Genomic DNA, 14,043 nt, shown 5'->3' with positions numbered 1-14,043 from the left:
GGAGCGCCGCCTCTGGATGAGCGTTTTCCTGTTTGCTAATTGCGGTATACATCTCACTGAGTGCAGTTTTAGTGCCTGCATTAATCTTCCCAATAACTCGTCCATTTTGTCCAAAGATTGCATGTTTGTGAGCAGAATTGAGGGGAGTGAGGGTTTTTTCGCTGGCCTCTTTCTCCGCCTCTTCAAGCAGATCACTGGGGTCGGGGCCTGTTCCCGAGGGAGCTGTATATCCTCTGGCTCGTCAAAGTCATGAAAGAAGAAAAAGGACTCTGCTAGTCTGAGTAATCGCAGTCCTGATGTCTAAAAAATATTTTCGGTCATAAGAGACGGTAGCGGCAACATTATGTACAAAAAGAGTAAAATAAATAAGTTACGAACAAAAAACACTATCGGATGGGGACACGAAAAACATCTGCCTTCTGCACTGGCGCCATCTTATCATTTTTGTTACTACTTGTCAGTATTACTTAATAAAACTGTTACTCTAAGGTTTTTATTCTAAGAGAAACTTGGATTACAATTAGGGTGTTGAAATGTTAGGATTATTTTGCTCCTACAGTAGTACTGTAGCGTACTCCTGACCGGTCACGTTGTACAGCCCCCGAGGGGCGCAGTGGTCTAAGACACTGCATCGCAGTGCAAACTGTGTTGCTACAGATGCTGGTTCTCTCCCTCTAAAACCAGAAATAAATAATTCTATATAACAAACTGGCTTTATTTAAAAATGAGTAACAATGTCTCACCCCATGTTCAAGAATGGGTTTTTCCCCACTCACTTTACGTTATTTGAAAACAAAATAATCTCTAAAATATCGTAATTTTTATAACAAAGCTATTCATTTTAGAATTATATAAAAGCCCCTTAAATATTCTCATATTACCAACCTTTTTCACAAGTGTAGCAGGCTGTGAATTCTGCAAACAATGTTTCTAGCAGGACAATATATATTGGTCATGGCTCCTGAGTGGTGCACAATGAAATTGCCTTGCAGTTCTCCAGCTTTATCCACTGAGATAGCGGTAGGCGCACAAGGTTCAAGGCACAAGTGCAGGAGGCACGGAACGGGCGGCAGAGCAGCACACAAGACTGACCTAGCCCATGGAGAAGGGAGGAGGAGGGTGGCGGGGTGGACCCCCTTCCCACTGGGTAGCACAGAGCAACATTTTAAGGGGCATTGCAGTAATAATGGCGCTGACTAGGTGCCGGTTTGTTTTAGTGTGAACTTGCAATGAAACTAATAATGGTGTGAAAAATGCCCCTTAGATATGAACTCAGAGGGCAGAAATTATTAAATATTAGAGCATTAGACCTGTCACTAAAGGCGTCAGTCAAAAGATCTACTTAAATCCGAACTGGATTGATCTACCATTTCTATCATGGGCTGCTGTAATCGATGGGGGCTCAGGGCGGTACTATTTAGGTCATCTGATGAAGGTGCACATGGATCAGATTCAAACTTTGAAGACCGAGATCAAGTCCTTGAAGGCAGACCAGTAGAAAGAGAAGCATTATCCGAGGGCAGAAAATACAGGCGAAAGCTAATGCGTTGGCGGAGAGTCACGCGTCGTTGGCGGAGAGTCACGCGTCGTTGGCGGAGAGTCACGCGTCGTTGGCGGAGAGTCACGCGTCGTTGGCGGAGAGTCACGCGTCGTTGGCGGAGAGTCACGCGTCGTTGGCGGAGAGTCACGCGTCGAAGAGGGCAAGGAACAAAATGGAGTCACAATCTATGCCAGGCACACCTGTGAGCTCTGGAACTCCACTTCCGACAGGCAGAGCCAAGATGGGCGGCAGCGTAGCCTAGTGGTTAGAGCATTGGACTAGTAACCGAAAGGTTGCAAGATCAAATCCCCAAGCTGACAAGGTACAAATCTGTCGTTCTGCCCCTGAACAAGGCACTGTTCGTAGGCTGTCATTGAAAATAAAAATTTGTTCTTAACTGACTTGCAAAAGGTAACTGCCCCCTCAAAAATAAACTTAATGGTATTTGAATGTTTGGTTTGTTAAAGGTGATATGCCATGTGTAATGTCAATTTTTATAGTTTAATTTGCTACTTGAGTCATCGCTCTCTCTCCATGCCACTTTCCACACTGACCTAGCCATGACCCCGGTCACTCAAGGAGGCCATTTGATGTTCCTCAACCACGAGACACTTTATTTTTATTTTACCTTTTATTTTACTAGGCAAGTCAGTTAAGAACAAATTCTTATTTTCAATGACGGCCTAGGAACAGTGGGTTAACCTGTTAATCCTACCCCCTACTTTTTCGAACATTCTGTTAAAAATCTCGCAACATTTCAGCGCCCTGCTACTCATGCCAGGAATATAGTATATGCATATGATTAGTATGTGTGGATAGAAAACACTCAGACGTTTCTAAAACTGGTTAAATCACGGCTGTGACTATAACAGAACGTGCGTTTCATCGCACACTATACATCTTACCAAAGCGCAGGAAGATCTGATCACTGAAAATTGGAAAATATATCAATGCGCCACTTGTATGTATTGTTGAATGGAAACCACATTACCTGGAGCCGAGTTTGATTGCAACTCTTGTTCCTACAGCTTCAAACATTTCATCACAATGTCACCAGTCTTGTCAATTGCCTAGGCTTTGTTTCAGTTTGGTCAAACGAAGTCAGGATGTCTGTGCGGCGAGTTGTACAGTAACCTGGCGACTGGACTTAAGTTCTGCATTTCCTCCGAACCTTGTCTCCGACAGGATGTTTTGGAGTAGAAATGTCTGAAAATGATTAGACAAAGACGTGCGAGCTATTGAATATACATCTGTTTGTCTTCTTTTCCAGTGTGGTCCCAGGTTGTTTGTGATCAATTTGATAGATTATTAACGTTTACTAATACCTAAAGTTGCATTACAAAAGTTTTTCAAAGTGTTTTGTGAAAGTTTATCGTCGACTTTTTTAATTAAAAAAAATGACGTTGCGTTAAAACGCTGTTGTTTTCCTTGATCACAGTCTTCATAGATCGATATCTAGGCTATATATGGACCGATTTAATTGAAAAAAAGACCCAATAGTGCTTATGCGACATCTAGGAGTGCCAACAAAGAAGATTGTCAAAGGTAATGAAGTTTTATATTTTATTTCTGCGTTTTGTGTAGCGCCGACTATGCTAATTATTTTGTTTACGTCCCCTGCGGATCTTTTGGGGTGTTGCATGCTATCAGATAATAGCTTCTCATGCTTTCGTCCTCTGCCATAAAAGCATTTTAAAAATCTGACTTGTTGGCTGGATTCACAACGAGTGTAGCTTTAATTCAGTACCCTGCATGTGTGTTTTAATGAACGTGTTTGAGTTTTAACATGCAGTGCTATTAGCATTTAGCGTAGCGCAGTCGCTCCACTTGCATTTGCCAGATGTCTAGATGGGACAGGATCATTGTCATCCCGGGTCTGCAAGCTGCAGTCCCTTTCTATTGAGAGGTTAACTGCCTGTTCAGGGGCAGAACGGCAGATTTTGTACCTTGTCAGCTCAGAGGGATTTGAACTGAGTGCAACTAATTTACTGGGTTACTAGTCCAAACTAGTCCATCTAGTAAGCAAGGCTACCCTGCCGCCTTCCCCACTTGCTGTTTGTCAGTCTGCATGGTCAATGCAGCACATCTGCAGAAACAATGTTGATGATAACAATGCTGTTTTCATCTTTGTTTACAGAATTTTAATAAACATACAAACAATCTCTCTTTGCGTATAACAATATAATGACACTATCAGTTTGTTTTCTGGCTGGATGTGTGCATCAGCAAACTTTTTTGTTTTCGCATGACTTGTTTGTCTTTTCTGTTGGTTGCATGATCTTGCAAGTGCTCTCTCCCTGCTTGCCAGGAAACTTGAGACACTAATTGTTATCTGCTAATAGCTAGCTAGCTAATAAATGTACTGACACTACACCCAGTGGTTAAGAGCAAACGTTTAGGTCAGAGCTTCAAGTGAGATTCAGCCTTTGACATAATACCAGTGACGTTGCATCACAGACCTAAATCAGCATGTTTGTGCAACAGTAGCTGAATAGAGAGAACATGCAATGTCAAGCCTTAAAGCTGTATAGGGTCCCCTACTGGAAACACTTATCAACACTTTAGTTTGTAATCCTCTGTCTCAATAACTGCCTGGCATTTTAATTTGTTGTCATATCAAACATTGTATATAGAATAACTATCTTCAAAGTAATGACTCGGAACATCGGGGTTGGGACGTCGGGTTTGAAATGAAAGCTTCTTTTAGTTATACTACTTGTTCACGTCACTTAACAACTTTAGATTCAACAAAACAAAGTTGCCTGCGAGAGTCAGGATAATCACTTGTTCATAACTGCAGAGTTCTCTCTCTACTTCCGGTCGCAAGGCATTCTGGAACTTGCAGTCAAAAGCGTAATCCAATACATATTTTGTTGTATGTAGTTCTCGCAATCTCCAACACACAAATTCTAATACAGTTACATATGTAAATAACTTTAAAGAAAATATCTTTAGATACTTCATTGAGCTGTAACTGTAAACATTAACTCTGTAACCCATTCAAGTTACAACACTATATTCAAAGTGCCCACTATTATATTCTAACAATAGAATTAGAATAGTCATTCTATTTCCAACAGTTTTGCTCTAATTCACAAGTTAAATCACAATTGCAACATATTAAAATTTTCCCGTTTTAAACAAGATATTTTGTCACAAAGATGCTCGGCTATGCATATAATTGACAGCTTTGGAAAGAAAACACTCTGACGTTTCCAAAACTGCAAAGATATTGTCTGAGTGCCACAGAACTGATGTTACAGGCGAAACCCAGATAAAAATCCAACCAGGAAGTGCCGCATTTTTTGAAACCGCCTCATGCCAATGACCCCTTATATGGCTGTGAATGAGCTACGAATGAGCTTACGTTTTCCACGTATTCCCCAAGGTGTGTACAGCATCTTTTTAGGCATTTCCATTGAAGAATGGCTGTAAGGGACCATATATAGCAAGTGGTCACATGTGTCTCCCGCAGAAAATCTTGCGTAAAATACTGAGGTAGCCATTTTTCCAATCGCTTCTTATGAGAAACCAATTGCCTCGACGGATATATTATCGAATATATGTTAAACACCTTGAGGATGGATCCTAAACCACGTTTGCCGTGTTTCTGTCAATGTAGCTAATTTTGAAAAAAGTTTGGCGTTGTAGTAGTAGCATTTTCCGGTCGATTTCTCAGCCAAGGATGATTAAGAAACGGGAGCTTTTTCGCCTACAAAAATCATATTTTTCGGAAAAAGGAACAGTTGCGATCTAACTGGAAGTCTCCTGAGTGAAAGCATCTGAAGTTCTTCAAAGGTAAATTATTTAATTTGGTTGCTTTTCTTATTTTAGTGAAAATGTTGCCTGCTGTCAGCAGAGCCTAGCATAGCATTATGCCATGATAAACTTACACAAATGCTTGTCTAGTGTTGGCTGTAACGCATATTTTGAAAATCTGAGATGAGTGTTAACAAAAGGCTTAGCTTATGCTAATGCGTTTGAGGCTATGATTACGCTCCCGGATACGGGATTGCTAGTCGCAAAAGGTTAAAACCTCTTAGAGCTACTACCCCCCTACTTTTTTAAATTTCCGCCTGAAGACATACCCAAATCTAACAGCCTGTAGCTCAGGCACAGAACCAAGGATATGCATATTCTTGGGACCATTTGAAAGAAAACACTGAAGTTTGTGTAAATGTGAATTGAATGTTGGAGAATATAACACAATAAATATGGTTTAGATAATACAATGAAAAACCATACATTTTTTCTTTTTTGTATCTTCTAAAATGAACAAGATGAAACAAACATTCAGGATGATGGGGACAATTTCAGTGAAAAATTATAAGAGGGCAACAGTACTTGTGCAAAGTTTCAGAATGATAACTTCCAAAATGAGTGTGTTACGTGACATTTATCATGAAGTCACCCAGGTGTCCCACACAAGTAGCCCAAATGTACCCAAGTGGCTAAATTGGTGAAGGTATACGTTTTGAAACCAATAACAATATACAAAATACCCAAATGGTATTCTAACACCCTCTCCCTCCCCCAAAAATTGAGAAAAAAATATGGGGGAAAAAGTATATATACATTTACAAAATAACATGAGTAACTATTTACACACTTTAAATATTTGGAAGACCCTCAGTCCTCTATCAAATCAAATGTATTTATATAGCCCTTTGTACATCAGCTTAATATCTCAAAGTGCTGTACATAAACTCAGCCTAGAACTCCAAACAGCAAGCAATGCAGGTGTAGAAGCATGGTGGCTTGGAAAAACTCCCTAGAAATGCCAAAACCTAGGAAGAAACCTAGACGAACCAGGCTGAGGGATGGCCAGTCATAATCTCCACAGAGAACAGAACATGGCTGAGATTTTCAACCATTCATAGATGACCAGTAGGATAATAATAACAATAATAATAATAATAATCACAGTAGTTGTAGAGGATGCAACAGGACAGCACCTCAAGAGTAAATATGAACAGTTTAGGGTTCCATAGCCGCAGGCAGAACAGTTGAAATTGGAACAGCAGCCAGGCCAGGTGGACTGGGGACAGCAAGGAGTCATCATGCCAGGTAGTCCTGACGCATGGTCCTATAGGGCTCAGGTCCTCCGAGAGAGAGAAAATTAGAGAGCATACTTAAATTCACAGGACTCCGGATAAGACAGAAGAAGTACTCCAGATATAACAAACTGACCCTAGCACCCTGACACAAATTACTGCAGCATAAATACTGGAGGCTGAGACCGGAGAGGTCAGGAGACACTGTGGCCCCATCCGATGAGACCCCCGGATAGGGCCAAACAGGCAGGATGTAACCCCACCCACTTTGCCAAAGCTCTACACAATATTGTGCTGCTGATGCCAGGTGCCATAGCGGTCTCTTTCTGCTGTAAAGAATGTGGCGCAGTTGGAGGACTTCATTTAGCAAAGAACACAGCGACGCCTCCATGCTGTGCCCTTTTGGCACTGAGGCACATCCATGCCTGCAGAAATAATATATATATATATATTTTATTATTATTATATATATATATTTATTATTATATATATATTTATTATATATATATATTTATTATTATTATATATATTTATTATATATATGTATTATTATTATTATATATATTTATTATATATATATATTTATTATTATATATATATATATTTATTATTATATATATTTATTATTATTATTATTATTATTAGGTTGAATATACACTGCTCAAAAAAATAAAGAACACTTAAACACAATGTAACTCTAAGTCAATCACACTTCTGTGAAGTCAAACTGCCCACTTAGGAAGCAATACTGACAATAAATTTCACATGCTGTTGTGCAAATGGAATAGACAACAGTTGGAAATTATAGGCAATTAGCAAGGTGATGACAACTTCTCAGTTGCTATGCTTCCTGGCTGATGTTTTGGTCACTTGAATGCTGGCGGTGCTTTCACTCTAGTGGTAGCATGAGACGGAGTCTACAACCCACACGTGGCTCAGGTAGTGCAGCTCATCCAGGATGCAACATCAATGCGAGCTGTGGCAAGAAGGTTTGCTGTGTTTGTCGGCGTAGTGTCCAGAGCATGGAGGCGCTACCAGGAGACAGGCCAGTACATCAGGAGACATGGAGGGCGTAGGAGGGCAACAACCCAGCAGCAGGACCGCTACTCCTGCCTTTGTGCAAGGAGGAGCACTGCCAGAGCCCTGCAAAATGACCTCCAGCAGGCCACAAATGTGCATGTCTGCTCAAACGGTCAGAAACAGACTCCATGAGTGTGGTATGAGGGCCCGACGTCCACAGGTGGGGGTTGTGCTTACAGCCCAACACCGTGCAGGACTTTTGGCATTTGCCAGAGAACACCAAGATTGGCAAATTCGCCACTGGCGTCCTGTGCTCTTCACAGATGAAAGCAGGTTCACACTGAGCACATGTGACAGACGTGACAGTCTGGAGACGTCGTGGAGAACGTTCTGCTGCCTGCAACATCCTCCAGCATGACCGGTTTAGCGGTGGGTCAGTCAGTGGGGTGGCATTTCTTTGGGGGGGGGCACACAGCCCTCCATGTGCTCGCCAGAGGTAGCCTGACTGCCATTAGGTACCGAGATGAAATCCTCAGACCCCTTGTGAGACCATATGCTGATGCGGTTGGCCCTGGGTTCCTCCTAATGCAAGACAATGCTAGACCTCATGTGTGACCTCTTGTTTTAAGGACATTACATCAAAGTTGGATCAGCCTGTAGTGTGGTTTTTCAGTTTAATTTTGAGTGTGACTTCAAATCCAGACCTCCGTGGGTTGATACATTTGATTTCCATTGATGATTTGTGATTTGTCAGCACATTCAACTATGTAAAGAAAGTATTTAATAAGAATATTTCATTCATTCAGATCTAGGATGTTATTTTAGTGTTCCCTTTATTTTTTTGAGCAGTGTATTATGACAGATCAGCTAGATCTACTGTCTTTATTATATTACAACGGACCAGCTGTATCTACTTTCTCCATTTCACTTTGGCCATTATTGTGGGCAATGCCTTCCCCTCAACAGCCTCAAATAGGCTATATCATGTGGGTTGGGGTGGGGCAGCAGACACACGCATCTCACATTTCATGACATTACATGTTGAAATATTGCTTCTAAAAAATAAAAATCACATTTTATATTATTAATTTCAAACCAAGTGCATTAGCATGAGAATAACTTACCAGTCCAAAACTATGTCCTCTCTCGTTCAAAAAAATATTCCTCCACTTGGGAATCGCAAAATGAATCGTCCTACAACAATCTCTCACTTTCCCAATCAATCTATTCTAAAATTGTGTGTACATATTTAGATTTAGCTTTCCCTGACGTAGTCGCCATAATGATTGAGATACAAATAGCTGAATATGCGAAACAACGCTGTGCGTAATCTGTGTTGCTCCTTCCGGTATGAAACTTCAATAGCGAATTACTCTCTTTACGCCAGAGCTTACTACATGGGTTGGTCTTGCAACACATAAACATGACCTATTGCCGTTTACCTCAGCTCATTGGCTATCTACCCAGCTAGATTTCAAGACGATCAGTTGTCATTGGGTTAAAATAGTCAATCAACGAAACAGAGGGCAAATCATTGGTGCACAATGATGTCATTACTTGTCTTCAAATCGGCTTCTTTCAGTCAATACATCCCGCGAAATGACCCATCAGGTTTGATTGGGAGTCCCATTTGGACATTTCTCTCCCTCTAAAAACATAAATATTTTGCCCTTTATTCAAATTACAATCACTCACTTTTTTGAAAAATGAAGTCATCTCAAATATATTTTATTTTCATATATATAAAGTTGATCAAGTTGATGGCACAGTCATATAGCCCCGGCACCGACATAAGGCTTATGCTCTTAGTACTGTAGCCTACTCCCGATCGTCATATTGTACAGCGCCATACCTTCGGGTTCCATCCGAACAGAAACCCAGAGGGTTTCGTTTTTTTTGGAATAGTAACGACAGAATGTTCATCAAATTAAGAAAAATGTGGTAATCAATCTATGTTCTTACAAAAAGGTTTTAAATTCTCTTGTAATGCCAATTTTAAAGACTATCAAATGCTTCTCGAAGATTCTCTCTGGTGGTAAAAATGTCTGACAATTAAATCATGTGCCATAGAATTCTGCAGCAGCCCGCACAACTTTTAAAGGAGGAACTGTTAAGAGAATTAAGTTCTCATGTTAATTAACCAATTCAATTAAACTACTGTCTGCTATATCAGGATTTGTAGGATATTGTAGACTGACAGAGGCCAGTCTACAATAGTCATGAATGTTTATTTATGAGAGCTCTGCCTATCATTTCCTGTACATTGGTCTATATACCTCACATTTTGTCATAAATGTCCCTCCTCCTCTGAGACAATGACAATATAGTTCACAAGTCTTCTCCTTCTCACACATTGTCTGCCACCTGTTATACAATTTACTACAAGCCCAAGGTCTCTCCCCTCCCTGGGTGGGGAGAGAATGTCATGTAAGTAACACAGTAGTACAGCTTGTCTGTCAATAGCTCCTCTTATCATTTGTTTCACTCTTGCACCCTGCTTACATACTAAAAAGGAATAAAAAGTCATAGTTCTAATTCTGACTAGATTTATGATTCTAATGAATTTCATACAATCGTACAGTGACAGGGTAGAATTCTGTTAGTTATAGTTCTACGTTAAATGTATACATAATTGAGTCATTTTTCATAACAGGAACCTCTATGGTTTGTGGTAGATTAATCCACAAAGATGAGTATTAAAATAAGACCACAATATGGAGAGGCAGGTGTGATCACAAAAGGCACTTACTTGAAATACTCTAGTCAGTGTCCACATACTTTCCCTATGTTTTTATCTACTCCTTTCCTCAACACAACCCCTTTGATCTCTTGCTCTTTCTCCCCCTCTCACTCACTTATCCCCCCCCTCAAAAAACTCTCTCCCACACAGAGTCTATGGGAGTTGGAGACGTCCAGGCTCCTGGACTTGTTTTCACATGCAGCAAAAGACGCACAGCCGGCAAAGGACCTCAGCTATGTAGAAGAGGACGGCCGGGAAATCGGAGTGTCAAACATCAGCCCCGCAGTGTACGAGGACCGTCTTGGGGTTCCCCTGTCAGAGGTCCTCAAATACCCCTACCTGCTGGCATCCCCTGAATTGAGTGAGTACTCTTTCATTTCAATTTGGGTGATGAATTCCCTATAAATGCCCCCAAACCAAATGTAGGAATGAAACATGCTTGATTAAGTCCTGGACTGTGTTCTTGGTGGGAATAAATTCATCAGATGTTCTCTTTTCCAGGTGAAATGTGTGTTGAGGCAATTTGTAAGATGGAGGAATATAACTCCTTCCGGGTGTGTTCTAAAGATCCAGGGATCTACCTCCTCCTCGTCCACCCCAACGAGACGGTAATAACTTGCTGAATTGTTACAAAAAACAAATGTGGACTTTTATGGTTTGATGGTAATAAAACAAAAAATATATACATTTGGTTTATCTAACACGTCTTTATATTTGCTAAAGAGCTTAACCTCTTACTCCTACCCGACACGCAGGTGTCCCATCTAGACATCTGGAAATGCAAATGCGCTACGCTAAATGCTAACAGCACTCGTTAAAACTCAAACGTACATTAAAATACACATGCAGGGTACTGAATTATAGCTACACTCGTTGTGAATCCAGCCAACAAGTCAGATTTTTAAAATGCTTTTTCGGCGAAAGCATGAGAAGCTATTATCTGATAGCATGTAACACCCCAAAAGACCCGTAGGGGACGTAAACAAAATAATTAGCATAGTCGGCGCTACACAAAACGCACAAATAAAATATGAAACATTCATTACCTTTGACAATCTTCTTTGTTGGCACTCCTAGATGTCCCATAAACATCACTATTGGGTTTTTTTCCCCCGTTTTAAATCGGTCCATATATAGCCTAGATATCGATCTATGAAGACTGTGTGATCAAGGAAAAAAAACATTGTTTTTTTAACGCAACGTCATTTTTTAAAATTAAAAAAGTTGACGATAAACTTTCACAAAACACATCGAAATACTTTTGTAATGCAACTTTAGGTATTAGTAAACGTTAATAATCGATCAAATTGATCACGAGGCGATGTATATTCTATAGCTGTACGTCTGGAAATAATGTCCGGGTAAATCTCAACCAAAATATCCGGTCGGAGACCGGAAAGAAATGCGCTGCCTCGTGTCCGTTTGACCAAGAAACAAATCCTAGGCAAATGACAAGACTGTTGACATCGTGTGGAAGCTGTAGGTATTGCAACCTCGGCCCCATTTAATGTGGTTCACATTCAACAATGGGTTCAAGTGGCGCATGGATATATTTTCCCATTTTCAGTGATCAGATTTTCCTGCGCTTTTCGATGAAACGCACGTTCTGTTATAGTCACAGCTGTGATTTAACCAGTTTTATAAACTTCTGAGTTTTCTATCCACACATACTAATCATATGCATATACTATATTCCTGGCATGAGTAGCAGGGCGCTGAAATGTTGCGCGATTTTTAACAGAATGTTCGAAAAAGTAGGGGGTAGGAGTAGCAGGTTAAGGCTCTCGTCTGTCTGACATGGTCACAAAAGCTTCTCGAAGTCTCTACGGTCATAACTTCTGCTGTTTTTTTCTTTCAGGTTAGGCGGTGGGCAATTGGTGCTGCAAGGTCTTTAGGTAAGGTGGACCGAGACGACTTTTATGACCTTCAGGACATCTTCACCTGCATGTTCTACATTGTCGAGCTGAGAATCCCCCAGAACTTCCCAGACATGGATACGTCCTATGATCCGACGACTAAGATGACATTGCTGCAACCGCATCTTTACGATTCCAAAAATGCAAAAAACTACTGGTTGGGTATGTTTCTTTGCCCTGTGTTCACATTTTGGGGTCTTCCAGACCTTTCTCCAAGAGTATGTTTTTTGTGAAACAATTGATAAATGCTTGACGTTAAGTTAACCATTTCTAAAGTGCAAACAACTACTAAACCCGTTATATGATCCACAGCAGTGTTTTATACACCGAACAAAATATATTAACGCTAAAGATTTTACTATTACAGTTCATATAAGGACTCAATCAATTGAAATAAATAAATTAGGCCTTCATCTCTAACTCCCCATCCCTGGTCCGGGAGCGTAATCATCGACTGACACTAATTAGCATAACGCAACGGACATAAATATTCCTATTCATGAAAATCACAAGTGAAATATATTGACACACAGCTTAGCATTTGGTTAATCACCCTGTCATCTCAGATTTTCAATATATGCTTTAAAGCCAAAGCTAGACAAGCATTTGTTTAGTTTATCGATAGCCTAGCATAGCATTTTGTCTAGCTAGCAGCAGGTAACTTGGTCACGGAAATCAGAAAAGCAATCAAATTAAATCGTTTACCTTTGAGCTTCGGATGTTTTCACTCACGAGACTCCCAGTTAGATAGCCAATGTTCCTTTTTTTCCAAAAATATTATTTTTGTAGGCGAAATAGCTCCGTTTGTTCTTCACGTTTGGCTGAGAAATCGCCCGGAAATTGCAGTCACAAACACGGTAAAATATTCCAAATTAGCTCCATAATATCGACAGAAACATGGCAAACGTTGTTTATAATCAATCCTCAAGGTGTTTTTCAAATATCTATTCGATAATATATCCACAGGGACAATTGGTTTTTCAGTAGGACCGATTGCAATAATGGCTACCTCTGTATTTTACGTGAGACTCACTCTGAGAGCCATCAGGGGACCACTTGCGCAATGTAGCCGCTTACGCGTATTCTTCAACATAAATGCGTAAAACTACGTCACAATGCTGTAGACACCTTGGGGAATACGGAGAAAAAGTAATCTGGTTGATAGCCCATTCACTGCTCAATTGGAACGCAGAGCTTTCAAAAGATGAGTCACTTCCGGATTGGATTTTTCTCAGGCTTTCACCTCTGCAATATCAGTTCTGTTATACTCACAGACAATATTTTTACAGTTTTGGAAACTTTAGTGTTTTCTATCCTAAGCTGTCAATTATATGCATATTCTAGCATCTTGTCCTGACAAAATATCCCGTTTACTACAGGAATGTTATTTTTCCAAAAATGAAAATGCTGCCCACTAGTCACAAGGTTAATCTATGAATTTCACATGACTGGGAATACAGATATCCATCTGTTGGTCTTTGTGTATCAGAATCATTCAGTATCTGGTGTGACCACCATTTGCCTCAAGCAGTGCGACACAACTCCTTCAAATAGTGTGGATTAGGCTGTTGATTATGCGCAGTGGAATGTAGTCCACTCCTCTTCAATGGCTGTGCGAAGTTGATGGATATTGGGAGGCAACTGGAACACGTCATACACTTTGATCCAGAACATCCCAAACATGCTCGATAGGTGACATGTTTGGTGAGTATGCAGGCGATGGAAGAATTGGGACATTTTCAGCTGTTAGGAATTGTCTGCAGATCCTTGCGA

The 14,043-nt window shown here is 40.5% G+C and overlaps 1 protein-coding gene across 1 annotated transcript in view; it reads left to right on the top strand.

Moving 5' to 3' along the window:
• Window positions 1-14,043, top strand: part of setx (senataxin) — a 64,641-nt gene that overhangs the window by 8,006 nt on the left and 42,592 nt on the right. Inside the window, exons 3-5 of the mRNA XM_052525387.1 lie at window positions 10,505-10,715; window positions 10,856-10,962; window positions 12,213-12,432. Of these exons, the coding sequence (XP_052381347.1) occupies window positions 10,505-10,715; window positions 10,856-10,962; window positions 12,213-12,432 (538 nt within the window). The remainder of the gene's footprint in view (window positions 1-10,504; window positions 10,716-10,855; window positions 10,963-12,212; window positions 12,433-14,043) is intronic.

The sequence above is a fragment of the Oncorhynchus keta genome, chromosome 9 (genome assembly GCF_023373465.1).
Source record: "Oncorhynchus keta strain PuntledgeMale-10-30-2019 chromosome 9, Oket_V2, whole genome shotgun sequence".
NCBI lineage: Eukaryota > Metazoa > Chordata > Actinopteri > Salmoniformes > Salmonidae > Oncorhynchus > Oncorhynchus keta.
Note: the sequence above shows the minus strand (reverse complement) of the source record. Positions and strands in the feature narration are given on the sequence as shown.